This window comes from Octodon degus, unplaced genomic scaffold (genome assembly GCF_000260255.1).
Source record: "Octodon degus isolate 3935 unplaced genomic scaffold, OctDeg1.0 scaffold00002, whole genome shotgun sequence".
NCBI classification, from domain to species: domain Eukaryota; kingdom Metazoa; phylum Chordata; class Mammalia; order Rodentia; family Octodontidae; genus Octodon; species Octodon degus.
In genome coordinates this window covers 19,058,707-19,082,562 of record NW_004524578.1, presented here as the reverse complement: position 1 = coordinate 19,082,562, position 23,856 = coordinate 19,058,707, and the positions used below count along the sequence as shown (strand labels likewise).

At 56.4% G+C, this 23,856-nt stretch overlaps 2 protein-coding genes across 4 annotated transcripts in view; one reads left to right on the top strand and one right to left on the bottom strand.

Moving 5' to 3' along the window:
* Positions 1 to 2,603: 2,603 nt before the first annotated feature.
* Kif7 (kinesin family member 7) lies at positions 2,604 to 17,696 on the top strand. Of its 3 annotated transcripts, none has more exons than XM_012514227.2 (19): positions 2,604 to 2,670; positions 4,401 to 4,752; positions 5,176 to 5,376; positions 5,742 to 6,135; positions 6,578 to 7,091; positions 7,527 to 7,643; positions 8,065 to 8,292; positions 8,887 to 9,017; positions 9,325 to 9,440; positions 9,574 to 9,726; positions 11,755 to 11,957; positions 12,786 to 12,983; positions 13,344 to 13,469; positions 13,590 to 13,766; positions 15,039 to 15,254; positions 15,810 to 16,016; positions 16,286 to 16,484; positions 16,572 to 16,718; positions 16,880 to 17,696. In XM_012514227.2, the coding sequence occupies exons 2-19, from the start codon at positions 4,425 to 4,427 to the stop codon at positions 17,236 to 17,238; spliced, it is 4,014 nt and encodes a 1,337-aa protein (XP_012369681.1). In that variant the 5' UTR covers positions 2,604 to 2,670; positions 4,401 to 4,424; the 3' UTR covers positions 17,239 to 17,696. The 3 variants fall into 3 exon arrangements, with proteins under 3 accessions (XP_012369681.1, XP_023566092.1, XP_023566085.1); XM_023710324.1 differs by having other exon boundaries at positions 8,884 to 9,017; positions 9,577 to 9,726; XM_023710317.1 differs by having other exon boundaries at positions 8,884 to 9,017.
* Positions 17,697 to 20,009: 2,313 nt separating this feature from the next.
* Ticrr (TOPBP1 interacting checkpoint and replication regulator) overlaps positions 20,010 to 23,856 on the bottom strand; it is a 48,902-nt gene continuing 45,055 nt past the window's right edge. The window contains 3 exon segments of the mRNA XM_004623293.2: positions 20,010 to 20,632; positions 21,196 to 21,321; positions 21,457 to 23,578. Of these exon segments, the coding sequence (XP_004623350.1) occupies positions 20,520 to 20,632; positions 21,196 to 21,321; positions 21,457 to 23,578 (2,361 nt within the window). The 3' untranslated portion in view covers positions 20,010 to 20,519.

Below are 23,856 nucleotides of genomic sequence, written 5' to 3'. Positions count from 1 at the left end.
GGCCAGCTCAGCCCACATGGGGGCGGGGCTGGCTGGCATGTGGTGCTGGGGGATTGAACCGCGGTCCCTGTGCTTTGCTAAGCTTGTTCTAAGTAGGTGCTTTAGACCACTGAGCCGTCTCACCAGCGCCCCCCCTTTTTTTTTTTTACTTTTTGAGGCAGGGTCTCATATAGTTCAGGTGGCTTTGAGCTCACTCTGTAGTCCTGGCTGGTCTTGAACTCCCAAAGGCCCTCCTGCCTCAGCCTCCCAAGTGCTGGGATTACAGGTGTGCACCATCACACCTGGTTATTTTGTTACATTTATGCACATAAACATCCAGGTTTTGCCAGGTGTAGTAATGCACAACTGTAATTCCAACATTGGGGCAGCTGAGGCAGGAGCATCACTTCAAGCTTGAGTCCGGCTTGGGCTACATAGTGAGTTCAAGACCAGCCTAAACTACATAGGAAGATGCTGACGAAAGAAAGAAAGAAGACAGAGAGAGAGAGAGAGAGAGAGAGAGAGAGAGAGACCAGGGAGATAGCTCAGTGGAATAAGCGCTTCCCTGGCAAGCGCAAGGGCCTGAGTTCAATCCCCGGTTCTGAAAAAAAAAAAAGAAAGAGAGAGAGAGAGAGAGAGAGAGAGAGAGAGAGAGAGAGAGAGAGAAAGTTCAGCCCTGTTTCATTACACTCGGAGTCTAAAGGAAAGGAATGAGTCCATTTGGTCCTCCTGGTGGCAGGTGGCTCTGTGCTTCCTGTTCAGGCTGAGATTATTGGTGCCAACAGTGCATTTCTCCACTGTGTCAGAGAGCAGTGGGGCTGCATCTATACTTCTCAAGCATCTGCACTTTTCTTTTTCTTTTTAACACAGGATTTCACAGTTCAGGCTGGTCTTGTACTCACTTGGTAGCACAGACTGGCCCGAAGTGATCTTCTTCCTCCTGCCTCAGATTTGCGAAAGCTGGGATTATGGCTGTGTGCCATCACATCTAGCATACTTGCACTCTTATTGCCCCTTAAGTGGATTCTTGCGCTTTGTAGGAAGTGCCACCGCTTCTGTAGTGTCTAACACAGATGTCAGGTACCTGAATGATGGTCTTCATGATCCCCGAATCAGTTGACCAGCCTATCTGGAATGCGATTCCCTTGGCTGGTGATTAGCTTGGGCCGAACAGGCTTAAACCATCTGGTATATGAGATGTGAAGGAAAGCAGCATGTAAGGGAAGAGCCCTTGATCCCCAGATCCGTCCCCTGGATGTCTTGTGTCTGAAGGTGAGGACAGGAAGGAGCGCTGGGGTACCCAGGTCCTTGATAATAGGGTGCCTGACTGACAGCCCTGGCATAGCGCATCCTCAGCCTCCTCCTCCAACCTTTTTGAATTGTGCTTTCTACTACTTGAGGCTGAGGGTTTCTTACTATAGATCTATGTGATGAGCTGCGGCAGCATTTTTTTTTTTTTTTTCAGAACCAGGGATTGAATTCAGACCCTAGCGCTTGTCAGGGAAGCGCTTATTCTACTGAGCCATCTCCCGGGCCCTGCCTTTTTTTTTTTTTTTTTTTTTTTTTTTTTTAATGTATTTAGATCGGACTCGTAGTGATCCTCCTGTTTTCAGCCTCCGAGCACTGGGATTACAGACGCAGACGCGCATCAGCATACCCAGTCTCAATTGCTGTCTCGGCACGCTCCGGGGGCGGGGCCAGCACTGCACGCTGGAGATGGAACTCCGGTCCCTGCGTCTGCCTAAGCAGGTGCTTTAGTCCGTTGAGCTATCTGGCCCGCCCTATATGCTCCCTGTTTGTGATCTGCAAATCTTTTACTACACGTTAGAGTCCTGTTCCTCTAGTGATATTTAGGTGACAACGTTTTCAGAGCTTTTCTTTCTTCTTTTCTTTTTTCTTTTCTCTTCTTTCTTTTCCAGTGCTGGTTGAATGCAGGGCTTGTGGTGTGCTAGGCAGAGCGTTCACTGAGCTGCAGCTCCAGCCTTTTGTAGGTTTAACTAAAAATCAACCACACGGGGTGCTCCCCTCACAAACACAATCCCACTGCGGTCACAGAAAAGGCCACCATCTCCTGGGCTGCACGTGGACAACTCTGCAACACTTCCCCTCGTCTCCTGGTGACAAGTGACCCTTGACCATGAAGACTGTAAGACGCAAATTACTTTCAAGAAATGCTAAGTAATGTGAAGAAATTAGTCTGGAAATGAGGAAATACTTTCTAATGTGAGGGAGATGGCCGTTTCTGCTGGCTTGTTTTTCTTCCCCACAAAAGACGACTGGGCACACGGAACAGAAAGCAGAGCTGTATGAAGAAGGGATTCTGAGCGTGAGTCGGGTCGGGGACCTGATTTACAGAACTCTAGGAGAGCAGTGGGGAGGACGCTGGCTCCTCCTCCGGACCCGCCCCGCCCCGCCCGGCCCCCGCCCCCAGCCCCCCGGGCCCCGCCCCCAGTCCCCCGGGCCCCCGCCCCCAGCCCCCCGGGCCCCGCCCCCAGCCCCCGGGCCCCGCCCCGTCCGCGTTGGCTTGCTGGGCCTTGTCCTCACGCCCAGCGCCGGGGCAGGCGGAGTTGCTGGCGGCGGGAGGGTGTTGAGAGGGGTGGGGTGGCGGGGGTCCCAGTGACGGCATCAGAGCGCGCCGCTCTAGGGCGCGGGGCCTGACTGCTGGGCCTGACCCGCGCTCTCCTACAGCAGGTGGGTGTGGGACCCCGGGGGTGGGCGAGGGCACGCCTGGGTCGGGGGCTCGATTCCCGACCGGGCCTGGGCGCGTGGCTCCGGGGCCGGCATCCTGGCCGGCGCGAGGTCACCCAGCCCTGCTCCCGCTCCGGAAAGGGGCCCTCCCATCCCTGAATGTGCACGTTGAGCCTGGCCTCGCGGGCTCGGCCAGGAGCGGGCGGCGGGGTCCCTTGTGACCACCTCCGAGCGGCCGGTGTTCCCGTCCCGCGCCCGCCGCCTCCGCTCCAGGACCCCCAGAGCAGGCACAGTATAGCTCGGCGGCGATGTCAGGGCCCTCGGTGGGCAGAGGACCCCAGAGGCGCGAGTCTGAGATACCGCTCGCTGTGAGCCTGTGAGCGCAGGGCGGGGGCCAGCACCTAGCAGGGACCTGTTGATTGAGAGAGTGAACGTGCCAAGGGGCTCCATAGTAAATAATACGGCGCTTGCTGGTAGTGGTGGCACATGCCTGAAGCCTCAGCCCACTGGGAGGCAGAGGCAGGATGGTGGCAAGTTTGAGCCCAGGCTGCACAACCTGGCGAGTTAGTAAGACCCTGTCTCAAAGGGGGTCGGGGAGGTCCGGGGTGTTGTTGGTGGCTAGGAATGTTAATTAGTGCAAATGCCCTGGTAGTCTTATTAGAAGTGGAAAGTGCTGTGTGTGGGACTGGAGGCTGGAAGTGCTCCAAGAAGAGTGTGGATGCTATTAATTCCAATGAACAGTATTGATCGCACTTGATTGGGCGCTGCTGGACCTCGTGCTGGTGAGAGAGAACAAAAAGTGCCTTCCAGCTGCTAAAGTGGAAGGTGGAGGGGTCAGCGGGTAACCACATCAGTGGAGTCAGTTTTTGATGGGCAGCAGCCTGAGGGATCGTGTGTCGCGGTGGAAACAGAGCTGAGTAGCTTCTCCAGCCTAAGGACAGGGATGAGGACTTGGGTAACACCCAGCATTAGACCAGAGGTCCAAGAGGCGCAAGGAGGTGGCAGTGCCTGTTTTAAGACACCCCCCTCCCCACCGCTGAGATTTTCTGCTAAGGTTTTGAATCCCAAGGGCAGCAAGGAGCCTTTTGGGGAGGGGGAAAGCAGGAGTTTACATTGCATTTTTAAAAGATCCCCCTGGCTGCTGTGTTGGAGCCGGTGGAGGGAAGCTGGCAAGATGTCAGTAATAAGATCAGAGCCTGGGTGACATACTGGGGAACAGCAGGTACGCTTGGGAGAAATTTAGGAGTTGGATTAGGAAGGATTTGGTGGTGTTTGGTCTTGAAGGATCTGTTTGCCTGTGAGAAGGTGAGGTGGAGCCAGATTTGTGGTGGTGTAGTGCTGGGACAGACAAGACAGACCGCAAAACTCAGTGGGTGGCAGGGAAAGGAGTTTCTTGGTATGTTGTGGTGGTGTGTGTGTCTGTGTGTGTGTGTGGTTCTGGGAGACGAGGTCGCAGGGGAAGCAGTAAGAACACAGTAGGCCCAAGTTCCTAGCAGAGCAGCCAGGGTCTTATTTTGCAGTGATGGGAGCCATGAGCTGTTGTGTAAGACCACATCATGCTCCTCACAGCCTTCAGGCACTAGGTTGCGCCGAGAGGGTGTTCTGGGCATTGGCTACCCCCACCCCACTGTTCCATGGCCAAGATCTGTGTGATCTGGCTCCAGGCCACCTGCAGGTTGAGTCTAGCCCCTGTGGAAGAGGTGCCTATGGAAGAACCTTTCTTCTTTCCATAGGTCCTGGAGACGCCCTCCCTCACCATGGGGCTGGAGGCTCAGAGGCCGTCAGGGGCTGAGGAGGCCCCTGTGCGGGTGGCCCTGCGTGTCCGCCCACTGCTGCCCAAGGAGCTACTGCATGGCCATCAGAGCTGCTTACAGGTGGACCCCGAATGGGGTCGAGTCACCTTGGGACGGGACCGCCACTTTGACTTCCATATGGTGCTGGCGGAAGACGCGGGGCAGGAAGCTGTGTACCAGGCCTGTGTGCAGCCCCTCCTGGAGGCTTTCTTTGAGGGCTTCAATGCCACTGTCTTTGCATATGGTCAGACAGGCTCCGGGAAGACATACACCATTGGGGAGGCCAGTGTGGGTGAGTCTCTTGGAGTGTGCCCCTGTGCCCACTTTGAGGGGCCTCACTGTTTTTCTAGATTTCTGTCCCTGCTATCCTTGTTGAAGGTGGGGAGCACAGATTTATTAGACTGGAAGTTCCCTATCCTGGGGTGAAATCAAGCCAGGGGTACTAATCTCTTACATCTCAGGGATGGAGTGGTGGGAATGCTCATAACATCAAAGGAGGTGATTAAGTAGGAGAGGTTGCTTCCAAGTCTTGCATTTTACAGTTCTGCCTGCCTGTCTTGGAGGATGCCTATCTCGGGCCGTGCCTCCTATCCTAGCCTCTGACCCTGTTTTCTCCTTGTGGGAACCCCACTGTCAGCTGCCAGTAGGAGCCTAGGGACCTTGGGCCACGTCCAACTGAAGGCCTGGTAGCAGCAGGCCTGTGATTTCTCCTTAGCCTCTCTGCATGAAGATGAACAGGGCATCATTCCAAGGGCCATGGCTGAGGCCTTCAAGCTCATCGATGAGAATGACCTGCTGGACTGCCTGGTGCATGTGTCCTACCTGGAAGTGTACAAGGAGGAGTTTCGGGACCTGCTTGAGGTGGGCACTGCCAGCCGAGATATCCAGTTGCGGGAAGACGATCGAGGGAATGTTGGTGAGGAACCTTGAGGTCCCCAGTGCCTGGGAGTGGGTGGAGCACCAGGCTTGAGGCAGCTTCATGTGCTTGCAGTGGGTGGCTCTTCTGTGTGGGAGCAGCACTGCCCCAGGGAAACCAAGCTGCAGATGGTCTGCCTGTTTCTCCCGCCTCTGGTATGCTCAGTGTGTGCTTCTTTGTGCAGATGGAGAGGCATTAAAGTAGGCATGGGAAAAACTTGAGCCCCCAAACCAGAGTAGGAAAGGGCAGGACATCCTGGGCATGGGCAAGGGCCCCTGGGTCCAGAAAAGCAGGCAGGGCCAATCCTGCCAGGCCAGCACCCCTGGCTGGTCATGGCAGGCTGGCCCTGCCCTCTGTGCCCACAGTGCTGTGTGGGGTGAAGGAGGTAGACGTGGAGGGCCTGGACGAGGTGCTGAGCCTTTTGGAGGTTGGCAATGCAGCGCGGCACACAGGCGCCACACACCTCAACCGCCTCTCCAGCCGCTCCCACACGGTCTTCACGGTGACCCTGGAACAGCGGGGTCGGGCCCCCAGCCGCCTGCCCCGACCGGCTGTGGGCCAGCTACTAGTCTCCAAGTTCCACTTTGTGGACCTGGCGGGCTCAGAGAGGGTCCTCAAGACAGGCAGCACTGGCGAGCGGCTCAAAGAGAGCATCCAGATCAACAGCAGCCTGCTGGCACTGAGCAATGTCATCAGCGCTCTGGGGGATGCCCAGCGCCGAGGCAGCCACATCCCCTACCGAGACTCCAAGATCACCAGGTGGCTGGTCCAGCTGTCTTGCCTGGGGGTGGTGGCTGTTGAGCCTGGCAGGCGGGATGGGCTTTTCTGGACTTCTGGGTACATGGGCCTGTACTGTCCCAGGTCTGGTAGCATAGGCAGCCATAGCCACATCCAGGATCTCCCCGACCCCAAGCCCTGCCACTGCACTGGGCACTGAACCTAGGCCCTCGCACTGATCTACATTCTTAACCTTTATTTATGTATTTATTTATTTTTGAGATAGTGTCTAGCTATGTAGTTCAGGCTGGCTTTGTATTCACTATATAGCCCAGTCTGGCCTCGAATTTGCAGTGATCCTCTTGCCTCAGCCTCTGAGGATGCTTGGATTATTGGCATGGGCCACCACATTCAGCCCGTTAAGTCTGGCCCTTGGACCAGGCCTGGTGCTCAAGACCCTGATGTCTTACCTTCGCGTCCTCAGGATCCTCAAGGACTCACTGGGTGGGAACGCCAAGACTGTGATGATAGCTTGCGTCAGCCCCTCCTCCTCCGACTTCGATGAGACTCTCAACACCCTCAATTATGCCAGCCGCGCGCAGAACATCTGCAACCGCCCCATGGTCAACTGGCGGCCAGAGGCCGAGCGGGTGTCCGAGGAGACACCTGGGGCTCGAGGGCCGCCACCGCGGCATCGCTCGGAGACCCGAATCATTCACCGTGCTCGGCGCGCTCCGGGCCCCGCTGCCACCTGCTCTGGCACACGTCTGGGCGCCGAGTGCGCGCGCTACCGGGCGCGCACCAGCGCCGCCTACAGCCTCCTGCGCGAGCTGCAGGCAGAGCCCGGGCTGCCTGATGCTGCAGCACGCAAGGTGCAGGACTGGCTGTGCGCGGTAGAGGGCGAGCGCAGTGCCCTGAGCTCTGCCTCGGGACCAGACAGTGGCATCGAGAGCGCCTCGACCGAGGACCAGGCGGTGCAGGGTCCTGGCGGGCAAAAGGTGGCCGACGGCTGGGTGTGGGTGGGCCAAGGGAGAGATCTTTAGCCAGCTAGCTGTGTCCCTGCTTTCTGTTCCTTAGCAGAGCACACGGGGGATGCAGGCACTTCTGGTGACCTAGTCACTTTCTAAGCTTCTTGGAGCCCCAGGGTCTAGTCTGTAAAATAGGGATAAGCTTAGTACTGCGTCCTGGGGGTGTTATCAGGGATGGAGAGGTAACAAATGCCTAGCATGACAGGGATACTAATGAAAAGATATTAAGAGTGACAGGAGGGGCCCACATGGCTTGCAGAGAGAACCTCAGGCCAGTGGAGTCGGTCCCACATTGCAGGAGTGCACAGAACAGAGTGAAAAATAGCGGGGAAGGGACAGGACTTGGCCGTCCTGGAGGGTTGCATCCCCCTTACTCCCTGCAACACCTGTCTGGATGCTCCCCAGGAAGATGGTGGTGCGCCACAGCTCCTGGCCCTGCAGAACCAGGTGGCCCGGCTGGAGGAGGAAAATCGAGACTTCCTGGCAGCGCTGGAGGATGCAATGGAGCAGTACAAGCTGCAGGTGGGGCTGGGCTGACACAGTGCATGAAAGCAGAGGGTGGGTCTGGCAGGTGTCCCAGGATGACACAAGTTGCTAGAGTAGGGACCTGGAGGAGGTGCATGGAGGGCAGTAGGGGGAAGGATACACACCAGGAAAAGGAACAGGCCTATATCCTGTACCTATATCCTTGCTGGATGGAAGGTGGTGACCTGAGCAGTGGGCAGGATGCCACCTTGGAGCCGGGCAGCTGCTCAGTGATGAGGATGTGCCAGTGGGGCAGAGCTGAGCCTGATCTAATGTAGTGTGTAGAGCCTGGGGGGCCATCCTGTCCTCAGGTTTCATTCTGGGACCAGTTGCTTAGACTCAGGCATGGCTTCCTGCATTCCACTGGCTGGCCGGCATCCCGTGTCCCGTCCCATTGGCACCCAGCTGTGTCTTGCAGAGCGACCGGCTGAAGGAGCAGCAAGAAGAGATGGTGGAGTTGCGGCTGCGGCTGGAGCTGGTGCGGCCCGGCTGGGGGGCCCCAGGGCTCCTGGAGGGCCTGCCCTCTGGGCCTTTTGTGCCAAGGCCTCACACAGCACCCCTGGGTGGTGCTCGTGCCCATGTGCTAGGTATGGTGGCCCCTGCCTACCTCCCTGGAGATGAAGGTGGCCCTGAACAGCAGGGTGAGGTGAGTAGGGGTAAGGCTGGGTGGCTGCCTCTGCAGGGTAGGTGGAGATTTCTGAGTGAGGAGGTGACAGAGGAGGTTCTGGCTTGTGGCACCAGATGTGCAGCTTGCGTCCCTTGGAGATAGAGTGCTGGTTGCCCATAAAGCCAGCTTTTCTGTATTGGTCTCTTGCTTGTAGTTCTGACCCTTGGGACCTTTTAGACAAAGTCTGTTCCTGGCCTGACTCACAGTTCTAGGTCACCATAGCGCTAAAGTCCAGGGTGTCTGTCCAGCTCCCACCACTCTGGCAGGACATTGCTGGTGAGATAGGACTTGGGTGGGGCTGACCTGTCCATTGCCACCTGAGGAGCCCAGGGGCCAAGAAGCTTGCATAGGGGAGGGTGTAGAGTGGAGGGACCAGCTGGTACCCTAGCTGGAGGTTGAGGTGGCTTCCTAGTGGCCACTGGTGTGCTGGATCTCCAAGGGGAGCCTGGGCAGGGGAGGTAGATGTGAGGAGGTATGTAGGGCAGGAAGCACCACAGGTCGTAGGGGTGGGAAGCGACTTATGGAGGCACCTTAGGACAGTCCAGTCCTGAGATCCTGATACTCCCCTGGCAGGTGACAGATGGCAGGGAGGTTGGAACTGACATGCTGGCTGAGAGGGACAAGCCAGGAAGTGGCTCCTCAGCTGCATCTGAGGAGGAAGAGGAAGAGAGGGAGCTTTCCAGGCGGACCTTGCACCTGCGAAGGTGAGGGGGCCCTGCTTGAGCTGACCAGGACTGACCTGAGCTAAGCAGGATGGGAACAGTGGCGGGGGAAAGGCCTCGAGTGTCCCGTGGCTTTATATGGCCCTCCCCACCCTCAGGGAGAGCAGGACAGGGGCTGTGTATGGGCTTCAAACTTAGGTTTCAGTACCCACCAACTAACCTTGGCCTCTGTTCTGCCAGACTTACATCCTGGGGTCACAGTGTCCCTGAAGCCTGACAGGTGGCCAGGCTAGGGTGGGGCAGGGCGGGGCGGGGAGGGGAGCAGTACACTCCTGCTTCTGGCCCATAGAAACGGGATCAGCACCTGCACCTTGAGGGCAGGGGTGTGGCCAGGGAGCCCCCCAGAGAGGAAGGGCCCAGAACTCCAGCTGGGAGAACTAGACGCTGCCCTCACAGGGCCCAGAGGTAAGTCACACAGAGTGCAGAGGGAGCCCCTCTATTTGTGCTTCAGTAGCCCTGGGCTGGCGGCCCCTCGCCCTTACTCTTGGTTGTGTGTGTGTGTGTGTGGGGGGTGACCTTGACAGTGTGCATGTTACAGCAGCTGGTGGGAACAGGGCCCGGGCTCAGATCCACCAGGCCCCCAGTGCCACCGTCTCCCAGTGGCGGCTGGCTCAGGCCCAGCAGAAGATCCGGGAGCTGGCCATCAACATCCGCATGAAGGAGGAGCTCATCGGTGAGCTGGTCCGCACAGGTGAGGCTGCTTTCCCATCACCATGTCCCCTGAGCTATGTAGAGAGGGGCCCACCCTGTGCTGGGGAGCAGGGGCAGGTGGCCTGGGTTGGAGAGCCAGGTCAGCTTCTGTGTACTCTGAGCACATAGCACAACCCCCTGTGCTTCAGCGTTCTCTTGTCTAAAGCAGGGATAGTAGTGCACCTAGCACGAAAGGGACTGGTGAGGGAGAAACACAGCGATTCAGAATAGCTCTTGGGAAGCAGTGCTTACTGTTTACCCGGCGCCCACTGTGCTTTTTGCATTGTGCTGGGCCCAGAACTGGTCCTGAGGACCATACAGTGCATGTGACTAAGGACCCAGAGTCCCCAGGTCATGCTGTCTCCACTACTGGTAATATGATGGAAAGACCTGGGAACAATTTTATTTTATTTATTTATTTATTTATTTTGGTTTTCTTTTTTTTTTGTTCAGGGTCTCACTACATAGCCCACATTAGTAGCAATCCTCCTGATTTCTGCCTCCCAAGTGCTGAAATTACAGGCACACACCACCGTGCCCGGACTCCATCACTGGCTCAGTGCACTCGGAGGTGGGGCTGGGCGGCATGCGGAGCCAAGGATTGAACCCTGGCCCCTGCGCTTAGCTAAGCAAGCGCTTAATCAGCTGAGCTATACCACCAGCCCTTGGGAACAATTTTAGGTGGTGACTTTTTGAGCCTCTTTATTTAATAGTTGTGAGTTTGTTGCTATAAAATTCAATTTGCAAAAAAAAAAATTCAATTTGCAAATTATCTTTTTATCCATATCAAACAAATGGCTCAGAAGAGGGACTCACGTGATGGGCCCTGTGTAGCCTCTCAGTGATCGGCACATCCCACCCTTAGTCCCTCCCTCCCTCCCTTTATTCTTTGCTAGTGTATTTTGAAATAAATCCCAGCTACCAAGTCCTTTCATCTGTACCTCTCAACACTTCGGATGTTGCCCTTAGCATACCTAACAACTTTTTCCTTGCCTTGCTGTGCTGGGGATGTGGGACCCAAGCACTGTCCATGCCAGGCAAAAGCTCTCCACCAATATTTGGGCCACTTTCCCATCCAGATCGAAGGTCAGACCCTGGGCTCCTCAACGCCTCCTTGCAGCTGGTTTGCCTGGTGCGCTGGACGCGCTGCTCCTCAGGGCTCTGCAGTCCCCTCACCTCCTGTCACCCTGCAGGCTGCGCCAGACCCCACATCTCGAGTTTGCCTCTTTGATTTCTCAGGCTTGATAGGTTTTGATGGTGTCGCAGCAGAGAAACAGGCAGAAGGAAAAAGGGAAAGGGGCTTTATTATAAAGGGAAAGGGGCTTCATTTATCTTGGAGGACACAGAGAGAACTTGGGAAGATAAGGAATTCTCTGGATTGGAACAAAGGGAGGCTGAGGCTTCTATGGCCTTTTGCAGGGGTGGGGGTTTGAGGGGGATGCTTAGATATACCCGAGGTGCTGATTGGGGCCTTCCCTGAGGTGACGGGAAAGGTGAAAGGAAATTGCCCCCTGGGCTGAGTTGGAGAAGAAGCGGGGAGGTGGTCTCTGGGAAGATGAGCTGTTGTTTTAAGGGCTTCAGCCATATTGGATGACCACCAGAATAATTCAGCAATTCATACTAGGGCCAGAACCTATCAAGGCTATCATGTAACTCATTATTCCTTGCAAGCAGAAGTTCTATTTTCTTGGCAGAACCAGGGATTGAACTCAGGCCCTTGTGCTTGCCAGGGAAGCACTTATTCTACTGAGCCATCTCCCCAGCCCCTCTATTTTCTTTTCTCCCTTTGGGTACCAGGAAAAACTCAGGGCCTTGTGCTTGCCAGGCAGAAGTGAGTTCTATATGCTTACTTACGTGCAGGTTCAATTATATGTTTATTTAGTGTGTGTCAGATTAACTGGTCATGGTGTTGTTGGTAGGGAGGCTGGTGAAATTCAGATGTTCATGGTGAACAGGCCTTTGGGGAGAGCTGTGGGGGTCTGCTGGGGAGAGAGGCCACCTGTGCCCATGTGGCCCCTGTGTCTTCCAGGGAAGGCAGCCCAGGCCCTGAATCGCCAGCACAGCCAGCGCATCCGGGAGCTGGAGCAGGAGGCAGAGCGGGTGCGGGCTGAGCTGAGTGAGGGCCAGAGGCAGCTGCGGGAGCTCGAGGGCAGGGAGCCCCAGGACGCCAGCGAGCGATCCCGGCTCCAGGAGTTCCGCAAGAGGGTAGCTGTGGCCCAGAGCCAGGTGCAGGTCCGTGTAGTGACCTCGGGAGGAGTGGGTGGTTGTGGCCTCTCAGTCCGGGTTCCTGGGGCCAGGACAGGTGGTCTCAGGCCCCAACCCCACTATAGAGACTGCGTGTGCTTAGCCATTGTGTCCCAGCCCCTGGCAGTGGTGCCAAGTCTTTCCTGATGTCCCAGCTTGGTCAAATTTCTTAACCCCTCTGTGCCTCAGTTTCTTAATCTGCAAGCTAGGATGATGACACTTTTTCAATCTTGGAAGGATGTTTTAATATACATGGGGCACTGGAGATAGCAGAGTATTGGGATTTTGTTGCTAGTATTACTTTTTTTTTTTTTTTTTCTATTTGTGGAACTGGGGATTGAACTCAAGCTCTTGTGCTTGCCAGGGAAGCACTTATTCCACTGAGCCTTCTCCCCAGCCCCAAAGAACTGTGCTAATGGGCAGCCCCCCCTTTTTTGTGTGGTGGAACCAGGGATTGAACTCAGGCTCTTGCACTTGCCAGGGAAGCACTTATTCCACTGAGCCATCTCCCTAGCCCCCCTCCCCTATTTTTTGAGACAGAATTTCACTATACAGTTCAAATTGGTCTTGAACTGATTGGCCTTGAACTCAGGGCAATCTTCCTGCCTCAGCCTCCTGAGTGCTAGGATTGCAGGCATGCCCCACCATACCCAGCTTGTTTTTAGGATTAGCCTATTTACTTGTCCTCTTCCCCCTCCCACATGTCCCTCTCTTCGTCATCCACTGTTGGTCTCGTGCCTCCTTGGAAATGCCAGGCACTGTTTTGGGCTTGCAGCAGCAGCATGCATGGCCCAACAGAGACTGTGTGGGCCCCAGGTGCTGAAGGAGAAGAAGCAGGCCACGGAGCGGCTGGCCTCACTGTCAGCTCAGAGTGAGAAACGGCTGCAGGAGCTGGAGAGGAATGTGCAGCTCATGCGGCAGCAGCAGGGCCAGCTGCAGAGGCGGCTGCGCGAGGAGACAGAGCAGAAGCGGCGGCTAGAGATGGAGATGCACAGACGGCAGCACAGGGTCAAGGTCAGGTTCCAGCCTTCCAGCTGGAGTTGCCTCTGTCCTGTTTATGGGGCGGAGCCCAGGTGGCCAGGGACCTGGGTGGGTGCTGCCCTGCTCCCGCCAAGTGCAGCCAGGGACCTTAGGAAGTGGCATGTGCAACTGAATGCTTTTCCCGGTGCAATGGATAGCAGACGGCAGCTCAGGGTTGGGGAGAGTGAGACGGGCACATGGATGACCACATGATGCAGTCCAGACTGTGTGCTGGTCCTGGAGAGCTGGGGACACTCACAGGGCAGTTGCAGCATCGCTGTGAGCGGGCTCTGGAAGAATGTCACTGCACAGCCCTGTCGCTGGGCCTCGTCTATGCGCACCTTCCCCCACCAGGAGCTGGAGCTGAAGCATGAGCGGCAGCAGAAGATCCTGAAGATCAAGACAGAGGAGATCGCAGCCTTCCAGCGGAAGCGGCGCAGTGGCAGCAATGGCGCTGTGGTCAGCCTGGAGCAGCAGCAGGTGGGAGGGCCGAGCCTGCGTCCCTGTGCTTGAGGCCTGGCTGGTGGCCGGGGACCCCAGGGGCCCCTCCCAGCCAGAGGGGGAACTGAGATCCCCTCTTGGCTCCCCGCTGCCCCTCAGAAGATTGAGGAGCAGAAGAAGTGGCTGGACCAGGAGATGGAGAAGGTGCTGCAGCAGCGGCGGGCGCTGGAGGAGCTGGGGGAGGAACTACATAAGCGGGAGGTCATCCTGGCCAAGAAAGAGGCCCTGATGCAGGAGAAGACTGGGCTGGAGAGCAAGCGCCTGCGGTCCAGCCAGGTGAGGCCCTGCTGGCCAAGGGCCCTGCAGGTGGTAGCCCTACTAGCCGAGCTGCCCCGCAGTATATCACAAACAGGAGGTTCTTCTAAGTGATATCCCTGCCGGGTGAGGTCTAGACAAATGAGAACTTGTAGGTCAGTGGCAGCGAACCTGCAGCATGTGTGCTGCAGCAGAGTATTTGTAGCACTGAAAGCTCTAAAAGGTTTGTCATCACTGCTCTCTAGGTGATGTCCTTGCCAGGTGACACTGTGCTGTCAGACCATGTTCCATGGATCCTCCAGAATTCTAAGCTGGGTGTCGTGGTGCACACCTGTAATCCCAGCACTTGGGAGGCTGAGGCAGGAGGAGGCTGCAAGTTCAAGGCCAGCCTGGATTGCATAGTGAAGTCCTGTATCAAAAAGACAAAAGATAAAAAAATTCTAAGGATTTGGGTGGTTAATGAAGAGGTAGTGAGGTAGGGGACACCCCACAACTTATTTTACACCATGAGCTACCTACGCAGAGCCTAAGCAGGCAGCATGAGGAGGAACAGGTTCAGGAAGCGGTATGAGCAGCTAGCCAGAGATGGCCAGCTTTGGAGGCGGGCAGGCAGGCCCAGGCAGGTGGGCTTGGCTCCACCTGGGGTTCTTGCTCCCTGTGGAATAGGAGGCTCAGCCTCTGATCCTGTTCTCTTTGCTGTCTCATGGGGTCAGAATGTTGCTACAAGGACTAGAAGGAGTACGTTCACCCCAGGCCCAGGCCTGGTCCAGTCCAGGTGCCTGCAGGGTTGTGAGGGCATGGAGACCAGGATGCCTGGCCTCAGAGTGCTCTAAAGTCCAAGGGGAGCAGGGTGCTGCTGGGCGTTGACACCTTGCTTGACCATTAGCACCTCTCTCTCCCTTGTCAGCTCCTGTCAGGGCTTCTGGGTTTGACCATGGACTTCCAGTGTTCCCATCACACCGTCTAGCTGAGTCATCTCAGTGACACCTCCCTGCCCGGTTCTGCCCTTGCCATGTTGTCCTTTCTAGCATCAGGGCGTCTTCCTTCTGCTTATCTGTAGCTTTCTCTGGGCCTTCTCAGAGGGCCTCTCCCAGATGCTCTGGTCCCTATGTCCTCTCATCCCAGAGCTTTGAGCTGAGCCCTGCCTCCTACAGAGTGAGTGGAGGATTGTGGGCTTCTCCAGAGAGTGGCTCCTGTCCCCCTCAGCATGCAGTGAGGAGCTTGATTCCCTTTCTGTCCCCACTTTGGGGGTGGTGCCTGCTCCTTCCCTAACCCCTAATCGTGCTGTGTCAGGCCCTGAATGAGGACATCGTGCGAGTGTCCAGCCGGCTGGAGCACCTGGAGAAGGAGCTGTCTGAGAAGAGTGGGCAGCTGCGGCAGGGCAGTGCCCAGAACCAGCAGCAGATCCGAGGGGAGATCGACACGCTACGCCAGGAAAAGGATTCACTGCTGAAGCAGCGCCTGGAGATTGACAACAAGCTGAGGCAGGGCAGCCTTCTGTCACCTGAGGTACACTCGGGTCACCCCTCTGTTCCTGTCGTCCATCCATCCATCTGCTGTCCGCCCCCACCCTGGCTCCTGGGGTGCTGGCCTTGCCGCTTGTGGATGTGGCTTTCCTTCATGCAGGGGCCCTGTGGTGGGGCTGGCCTGCCTTTCTGCCTCTGCCTCCACCACCTCACCTGAGCACCCTGGCTTGGCTGAATTTTAGGCTCTCTTCTGGGTGACCCTGGACTCCTGCCGTGTCGTGTGCAGCATTAGACCACGTGCTTGTGTCTGAACTCCATGATGGGGGCTGAGCATCAGGAGCATGCTTAGCATCCCTGCCGGCCACACATGCATACTTCCCCTGAGCAGAGAGCCAGCCCTGGCGACATAAGCTTTCCTAGGCTGTGACCAAAGTGTCCCTTTTGCTGCCACAGGGAGCAGGGGTGCTTTCTCTTCATGCTCAGGATGAAGGGATGCTGAAGGCTGCTGTGGCTGCCTGCTGACTGTGGGGTGTCTGCCTAAGACTCTGTGTATCAGGAAGCGGATGGTGCATCTCCACGTGTGCCCCTGTCTCCGCAGGAGGAGCGGACACTGTTCCAGCTGGACGAGGCCATCGAGGCCCTGGATGCTGCCATTGAGTACAAGAATGAGGCCATCACATGCCGCCAGCGGGTGCTGCGAGCCTCAGCCTCCCTGTTGTCCCAGTGTGAGATGAACCTCATGGCCAAGCTCAGCTACCTCTCCTCCTCTGAGACCAGAGCCTTGCTCTGCAAGTACTTCGACAAGGTGGGTTCCACACAGCCCCGCCTGTGCCTCCTGAGGCTCCGCTGAGGCAGGAGTGTTTTCCTTTCAGAAGGGCATTTCCGGGCCACCCTAGTCTGTCCTGCCTTGCTCCCCTCTCTGGAGCAGGTGCTACATAAGACCCAGTCTCCTCCTCTTCCAGCCTGATTGCTGTCTTCAGGCTGGCCCTTGCCCACAGCAGTGGGTCTCAGGGGTGGTTTTGCCACAGCACGTGGAGAGCTACTTGTGGTTGTTACCTGCTGGCCTCAGCACAGGTGGTGACACTCCGAGAGGAGCAGCACCAGCAGCAGATCGCCTTCTCCGAGCTGGAGATGCAGCTGGAAGAGCAGCAGAGGCTGGTGTACTGGCTGGAGGTGGCCCTCGAGCGGCAGCGTCTGGAGATGGACCGCCAGCTGACACGGCAGCAGAAGGAGCACGAGCAGAGCGTACAGCTGTTACTCCAGCAGGGCCGGGGTAAGCACTCAGCTGGCGGGGCTGGGCTGGGCTGCTGCCACCCACTTGCCTGCAGCCACTCACCACTGTCCCGCCTCTCCGTGCCAGACCACCTGGGCGAGGGCTTTGCAGACAGCAGGCGGCAATACGAGGCCCGGATCCAGGCTCTGGAGAAGGAGCTGAACCGCCACATGTGGCTGAACCAGGAGCTGAAGCAGAGGCTGAGTGTGGGGAGTGCCACAGGCCAGAGCAGGGGTAACACTGCCTTCCCCACCCAGGCCTGCCCTGCTGCCGGGTCGGGAGGACCCCAAGGTTTAGGGGGGCACTTTAGGGGGAACCACCCTGACTTGTTAATTTCCCAAGCTGTTTGGCTCCCACCTCTGTTTCTGACAAGGATGTGCTATTCTTGGTGACAGGTGGGGAAAGGAGGAGCCTCAGCCTGGAGAACAGACAGGGCCCTGGACATGACGAGGGGCTGCACCCCACCGCACCGGAGCTTCTCTGGCAGCCCCTGCTCTCCGAAGGTGCTCCGCGAGCTCGGGAGGAGATGCGTGACTTGGTCCACGCCCCGTTACCACTGACATGGAAGCGCTCAAGCCTGTGTGGCGAGGAGCAGTGCAACCCCGAGGAGCCACGGCTGCGGGAGGCAGCTGAGCCCCTAGTGGGGCGGGTGCTTCCTGTGGGTGAGGCTGGCCTGTCCTGGAACTTTGGACCCCTGGCCAAGCCGCGAAGGGCCAGCCCAGGGATGATCGATGTCCGGAAAAATCCCCTGTAGGCCGGTAGGGCAGGTCCTGCCTCAGAGGGCGATTCTTGTCCTGCTGAAAGGCGCCTGGTTTGTTCTGTGAAGTAGTCTTTGCCTCACACCTAAAGCCAGGCCCTCATCTCTGCACCCACTGGCATCAACTAATTTGGGTCATAACCCCAAAGAGGACTTATTTTTTCTGCAATGTAGGGGAGTAAAACCAGGCCCTTGTGTGCTAAGCATGTGCTCTACCCGAGCGAATCCCCAGCTCTCATTTTTAGAAAATATGCAAGTTCCTACCACCTGCTTCCTTTAGGCTGCAGGATCTGATTGCCAGCTTTCAGCTTGCTCAAGTTTCAGGGCAATTCTGACTTCAAGTCTTAGCCATGTGCCTGAAGTTCCCTTAAGAGAGTCGGCAGCAACAGGGCTGTGGTTTAAATGGTTTCCTATAGACAGGGGAGTTAGGGAATTTTTAAGTCATTTTATAATAAACAGGAAAAGTCTCCTTATGGTTTGGCTCTTAAATGTTTGTTGAAGGCTTGACCCCCTGCTGGTGGTGCTGTTGGGGACTTTAGGAGGTAGCCCTTGGGGTTGCATCCCTAAAAGGGAGACTGGGACCCCAGCCCCTTTTATCCCTCTGCTTCCAAACCCCAAAACAAAGACAACTTACCATGGACTGAAACTGAACTAAAATATTTAGACCTTTTCCTTCTAAGTTATTTCAGGTATTCGCCATAGCTACAGACTACCATAGAAAACATCCTAGAAGCGCAGCCATGTTACCAAATCTGTAGGTTCTTTTCTTTTTTACTGTATTTTAGTACAGGGACTACCGGGTCTCACTACACAGAATGGACTCGTTTTCAGCCTCCTGAGCACTGGGATTACAGGCGTGCGATACCACACCGTCTCAGTTGCTGTCTCAGCGTGGTGGTGGTGGGGGGCAGGGGTAAGACTAAGCCGGCACTTCAGTCCGCTGAGCTATTTGGCTGGCCCTCTTTTCTTGTTAATCGTAAATAATCAATTGTAGGAGCAGGCAGGACATTTAACTGAAGGGGTAGTGAGCGGCATTCCCACTCTAAAGGCGTCTTCTCCCCAGGTGGGTCTGGGGCCTGGATTTTACTGGGTTATAGGGAGGATGTGATATGTGTGTTGTCATCAGAGCCCTTCACAGCAAGGGGACACTTTCGGGAACTAGTGTGCTGCCCTTCTCTGCCCTAATTAGGGCATGGCTAGATCTGTCCTGGTGCTAAGCCCAAAGTGGGCTGGAATGTCAGCCTGGAGCGCCCCCTGCGGTGAGCGGGAGGATGTGCAGCTTGTGGATGACTGACCGGAGCATGGGTTATCAGTGCTATCTGGAATTCTAGGGTTCAGTCTGGTGAGTTGCTATGATTATATCTGACAGTGTGACTCAGCAGCCTTTGGGATTGGCTTCCAGCTTAGAAGTTTGGAAAGCCAGGCTAGAGAAAGCTTCAAACAAGGTGAGCAGAAGTTAATGGCCATTCCTGTGGGCTCTCAGACCACTGCAGGGAGTGTGGGCGGGGACAGCTGTGCGGGTGAGGCTTCTGGTGGAAACGAGAACACTAGTGAGCACTCGACCGGAGGCCCTGACGCAACTTCTGCCCTAAGGACTTGTCTAGGTTCTGTTGAGGTCCTCAGACCCTTGGGAGGCACAGCTGAAAGGCAATGGGCCAGTAATCCTTGCAAGATGTCAGGGCAGCTTCAGGCAGTATCTTGCTGTGTTCAGCCAGACTGACAATGAGAATCAAGAGTAAAACCAGAGGAGAAAGATCTGAAAAACTTGGTGTGGTCGGAAAAGGAGCAGAGTTCAAGTTGCAGCCAAGTATATGGTTGCTAGAAATCAGAGCTATTAAAAAGTTCCTCCCCCAAAGGCCCAGTAGACAGGTGGCCTGTGATGTTGGCAGTGGCCCCCCCCCCCACATGCAACTTGCAGTGATCCTCCTGCCTCAGCCTCCAAAGTGCCAAGATTCTAGGCATGCACCTCTATGCCCAGCATGTTCTTACAGGGGTCTGCAGGCTAGCTGAGTTTTCCTAGCCTCAGAGAACACTTGGGAGTTGGACTTGAGCAGCGGTACAGATGGACTAAATGATTTCTCACTGGAGATGGACATGAGCTTTGGTCCCCAGGTCATGGTTGTGTGGGAAGCTGCTGCGGCCAGACGTGCCCTTTAAGGGACATTGGGACCCTGGTCCCCCTCGCTGGGCAACAGTATGTGCTGTTTCACTCTACCAGTGGATTCCCACCATGGGGAACTTCAGCACAGGTCCCCAAACAATGCAGCCACTGACCATGGCTACAGCTTCCAAACTATGAGCACAGATCAAGCCCTTACAAGTGACCCAGGTATGTTGTGGCAGTGGGGGCTCACACATCTCTGTAGGTTTGCTGGAGTTTTCATTTGGAATTGGATAAGACAGTAGGAAGAATCTAACCTGGACCCCAACAGGCTTGAGTGCTTTGAGAAACCATAAGGTCTGCCTTTTCCATGGAGCCTACTTGGTGGTGCCAGGTGAGTCTCCCCAGGAACAAGGTGGCCAATGGCTGAGCTGGCTGGGTCTCAGGACAGACCTCAAAATGTGGCTGTTCTGGAAACTGCTAGCGCTGGACCAGCCACAGGTAACCTTAGCAGGGAACATTAAACAGAAAAGCACTGAAAGTTGAGCAGCAAGAAATGACTTCACTACCACACAGGCGCATAAGCATTTATTCCCTTGCTTGCCACAGCACCTTCATGCACAGGGCTTCACAGCTTACGAAGTAATTGGGTCGCAGTATCCCAGCCTTACAGCACCTTCTAGAGGGACCTCTTGAGGGGCTCCTGTCTCCACCTACACAAGCGAGACAGTGGCTTCCCAACTTGAGTTTGGGGTGTCGCTGGAATGGGACCCCACCTGACCCAGATCCTCGCCTAGTTTCCTGACTGCTGGGCCAAGTCACAGCAGCAGCTACACTGCCACCCACCTGCCCTGCCAGCCGGGCAGAGGCAGAGCCTAGGGTGCGTTACACAGCGAGGTGCTGCTGGAGGGTGGCAAGTCTCTGCGAGGAACTGTAGGGGAATCTGCAAGCTGACTGTGGCTTGGGGACACGTCTCCTACTTCTGTAAGCCCGTGGTGACCAGGCTGACTTCAGCTTCACTTTCTGAAGGGTCTTGGACCCCTTTGTGCCAGGTACCCCAATCTTGGGCCCCTGCTGGGAAGCCTGGGCACAAGGGGGGAACAGCTGACCCCTCATGGCCCCTCTGCCCAGTAGGCAGTGGCTGGTTGCTGTCAGTCCTCCGGTGGTCCTGGCCTCACTAGCTAACAAGCTTCTTCCGGGTGTAAGTCCTGCTGAAGGGGCGTCTCCGGGAGAAGGCCGGGCTGAAAGTGGGTGCTTCTGCAGTGGAGGGAAAGACATCTGCATTCTCATCTAGAAAAACCAGAAAAGCGACTGAAGACCAGAGTGAAGGAAACTGGCTTGAGCTGCAGCGGCTCAGACAAGGACTCAGGACAACCACGCTGCAGGGAGGGCTTCTTCATCCCATGGAAACAAACTCCCCTTGTTACAAGGCTCCATTTCATGGTTATGCAGAGCTCCCATTGTGGGCAACGCGGGCACCTGCAGGCTTGGATGAGGGCTTTCTGCTATTCTGCATGACTTACACCCCTGCCTCAGAAGGCTGTGAGGAAGAGGCTCCTCCCACAGATGGTGATTCTGTCTGCTTCTGACCGGCAGCACTTAGCATACCTGTGGGGCCATTCCTGTTCAGATTCTAAGACTACAGGTGCGCAGCAGTATGTCCCAGTGGGCCAATCCCTGTCACCATCTCCAAGACTCGAATGCTGTGGCAGGATTCTTTGGGGTGCACACAGTTTCTACTGTGGAGCTACCCTGGGCAGGGACTGACACTAGACACAGATTGTCTACCTTGCCCTTAGCATCCCCAAGGTTCTCAGGCTCTGGAGACCTCTGCAGACCCCTCTGGTGCTTACCTGTAGGGTTCAAGCACTGTGAGGATGCTGCCTTCCTGGGGAGCAGCAGCGGGGACTGGGTGAGAGCCTGCAGCCCGCTGGCTGAGAGGCAGCTCCGCATAGCACAGCCGCGAGGTGGGGTGCAGCCTAGGGAGAGGCCAGCTGTCAGGGTTTCCCACAGGCCCCAGCAGGTTGAGTCCCGGCCCCCATGCTCCAAATGCCTCCTCCCTGAGGCTGCCCAACAGAAACCATGCAGCCTGTGGGTTCCAAACACAAACTCACCAGAAGTGAACACCTCGTCGTCCCCAGAGGAGAGGAGCTGCAGCATGGCCCACCTTGGACCCCCCTTTCCATGCTTCCTCATGTCCGCATCTTCCTTTGGGGTTTCACAAACTCTGTTGGCTCCACCCTCGGCTTCTTCCTTGGAGGACCAGTGTCTCTTCCTAGAACCCAACCCAAACTGTCCCCATGAGGCTTCCTCGGCCTTGGTGACACTGTCCCCAGGAGGTGACTTGTCTGGGAGTTGACACACTCCCTCAAGCTCAAAGTCCTCAGAGACAGGAGTCTTACAGAGGTTCAGTTTAAGGGCCTGCTCCCCGGCTTGGGGCTCCGGCGGTGGCAAAGCCCCAAGAGGGTCCATGCCCACCTCGCCTCGCCCCGAGGACAGCCCATTGCTGCAGTCCACTGCCCTCTTCCTCCGGGGCCAGTCTTGAATGGAGTCAGGAGTGGTCTTCCCACTGTGCTTTGGGGACGGTGTCCAGGGAACCCCAACATCTGTCTGAAATGGAGAGGGGGTACTGGGTGGGCAGTGGGTTGGGGTGCAGGATTGGCAGATGTAGGTCTGCCCCTTGCCAGGCGTGCTGTGCAAGGAGTAGAGGCAAGAGGGTGACGCATAGGAAGTCTCAGGCTTGCTGGCAGTGCTGCTGGCCCTGGGCATGCTGAGATCAGGCAGGGAGGCCTCTTCTCTCACAGGGCTCCCCTCCTTTTCTGGGGCTCCGGCCTCAGTCAGTGCACTGGAATCTACCTTCTTAATCCGAAGTTTTGGCAGGCCAGAGGCCTGCATCTCCAGCTTGACCTCATAGGTCTGCGGGCTGGCAGGGGCCTTCAGAGGCCTCACTGGAACCCTCAGGCTCTCCAGCTGTGCCACATTCTGGCACTGCCATCTGTCTGGAGGGCAAGGCAGGGGACAGGACTCTATCTCAGGAGAGCCAGGCCCAGAGCAAGGAGCAGGTGAGGAAGTCCTGGCGTTGGGCACAGAGGGGCGCTCCTGGGCAGGACCTACTGTCCTTAGTCCTGCACCTTCACCGCTCCTCACTTTGTGGCTCCCACTGCCCTGGGCTTCGGCTTCCTCAAGAAGAATGAAACAATCTGTGTCACTTGTAACAAGCAGAGGGGAGCACCCAGGCCAGTCACTGCTGACATCAGTGCCTAGGTGCCTCTGTCCTTCAGGAGAGGGTTGGGTGGAGGGACTTGCCTCCTGGTCTTTTCTAGTACTGGTGGTGGCAGCTGGGCTGGTGGCTGTGGCAGCCCCAAGTACAGCGAAGGGCCCAGGTGGGCACTCCAGAGAGTCTTGTTTGGGGTCTGAGGTCCTTCTATACCGTCTCCTAAGTTTAGATGGCGGTGGAGGGGGTACGGTGACAGACACAACACTCTGTGGGATTGTAGGGGGAACTGAGGGTCCAGCACAGGAGGGAGATGCAGCCCTGCCAGGTGACGTCTGGTACACTTTGTGATCTAGGTCTCCAGGGCCAGGGGACACTGTTGAGGGCCTCCTTAGTGGGCTCTTGGCCAAGTCCCATTTCTCTGGAGCACTTGGTAGGGAAGTCACAGTTATGTTGGGTCTCTTGGCGGTTTGGACAGCTTTGTCCTTTAGTGTCTGTGCTGGTTCTTCTGCCTGAGAGACTCCAGGGAGGAGCTGCTGGCACTTTTGACCTTGAGGTGGGCCCAGGAGGGCTGCTGCCCTCGGTGGTGTCCTGAGGCAGTACCTGACAGGGGTCACACACTCGCTCCTGGGCTGGGCAGCTGAGGGAGTCGGGGATGCCGGATGGTACAGGCTTTCTGGACTGGAACTGGCTGGATGTGGCCATGCACAGCTCAGTATGAAGGCTGGTGGCTGAGCACCCGGCCTGGTGGGTGTCCTCGGGGTCCCTGTGGCAAGAGCAGAGGGCTCTTCTGCCAGGGAGGGTCCTTCCTGCAGTGTGGCTCCTGATGGCGAGGGCGAGCAGCAGCAAGGTGAGGAGAGCTCCTGTGGGGCCTGAGCAAGGGTGGGCTCCGCAGGGGTCACCTCCACAGCAGGGTGCAGCACCCTTTCTGGAGTGCATGGGGAAATCTGCGGTGTTCCTGGGAACTTTTTCGTTGCTGTCTTAGGAAGCCTTGGAGATTTCTGGTAACTCTTCTTAGGAGTCTGTAGAGATAAGTGATTATTTTAGTGCTTGAAACATTTTCACCCATATTTTCTAAAAAGTGTCTTCATGGCTCTAAGTGGACCAGAAAAGCATACAAGACATTTAAAATCAGCAACAGGATCTTAATTTGGAAATTTTATATAGTGGCCTGTCATCCTCTCCAGAGCCTGACTCAGATTTATACTTGTCCGTGTCTCATCGGGCCAAGCACTGCGGCAAATGATTTTAATAATTAGCACACTGCCCTCCACCATGCCTTGCCTCTACCCATGCCACT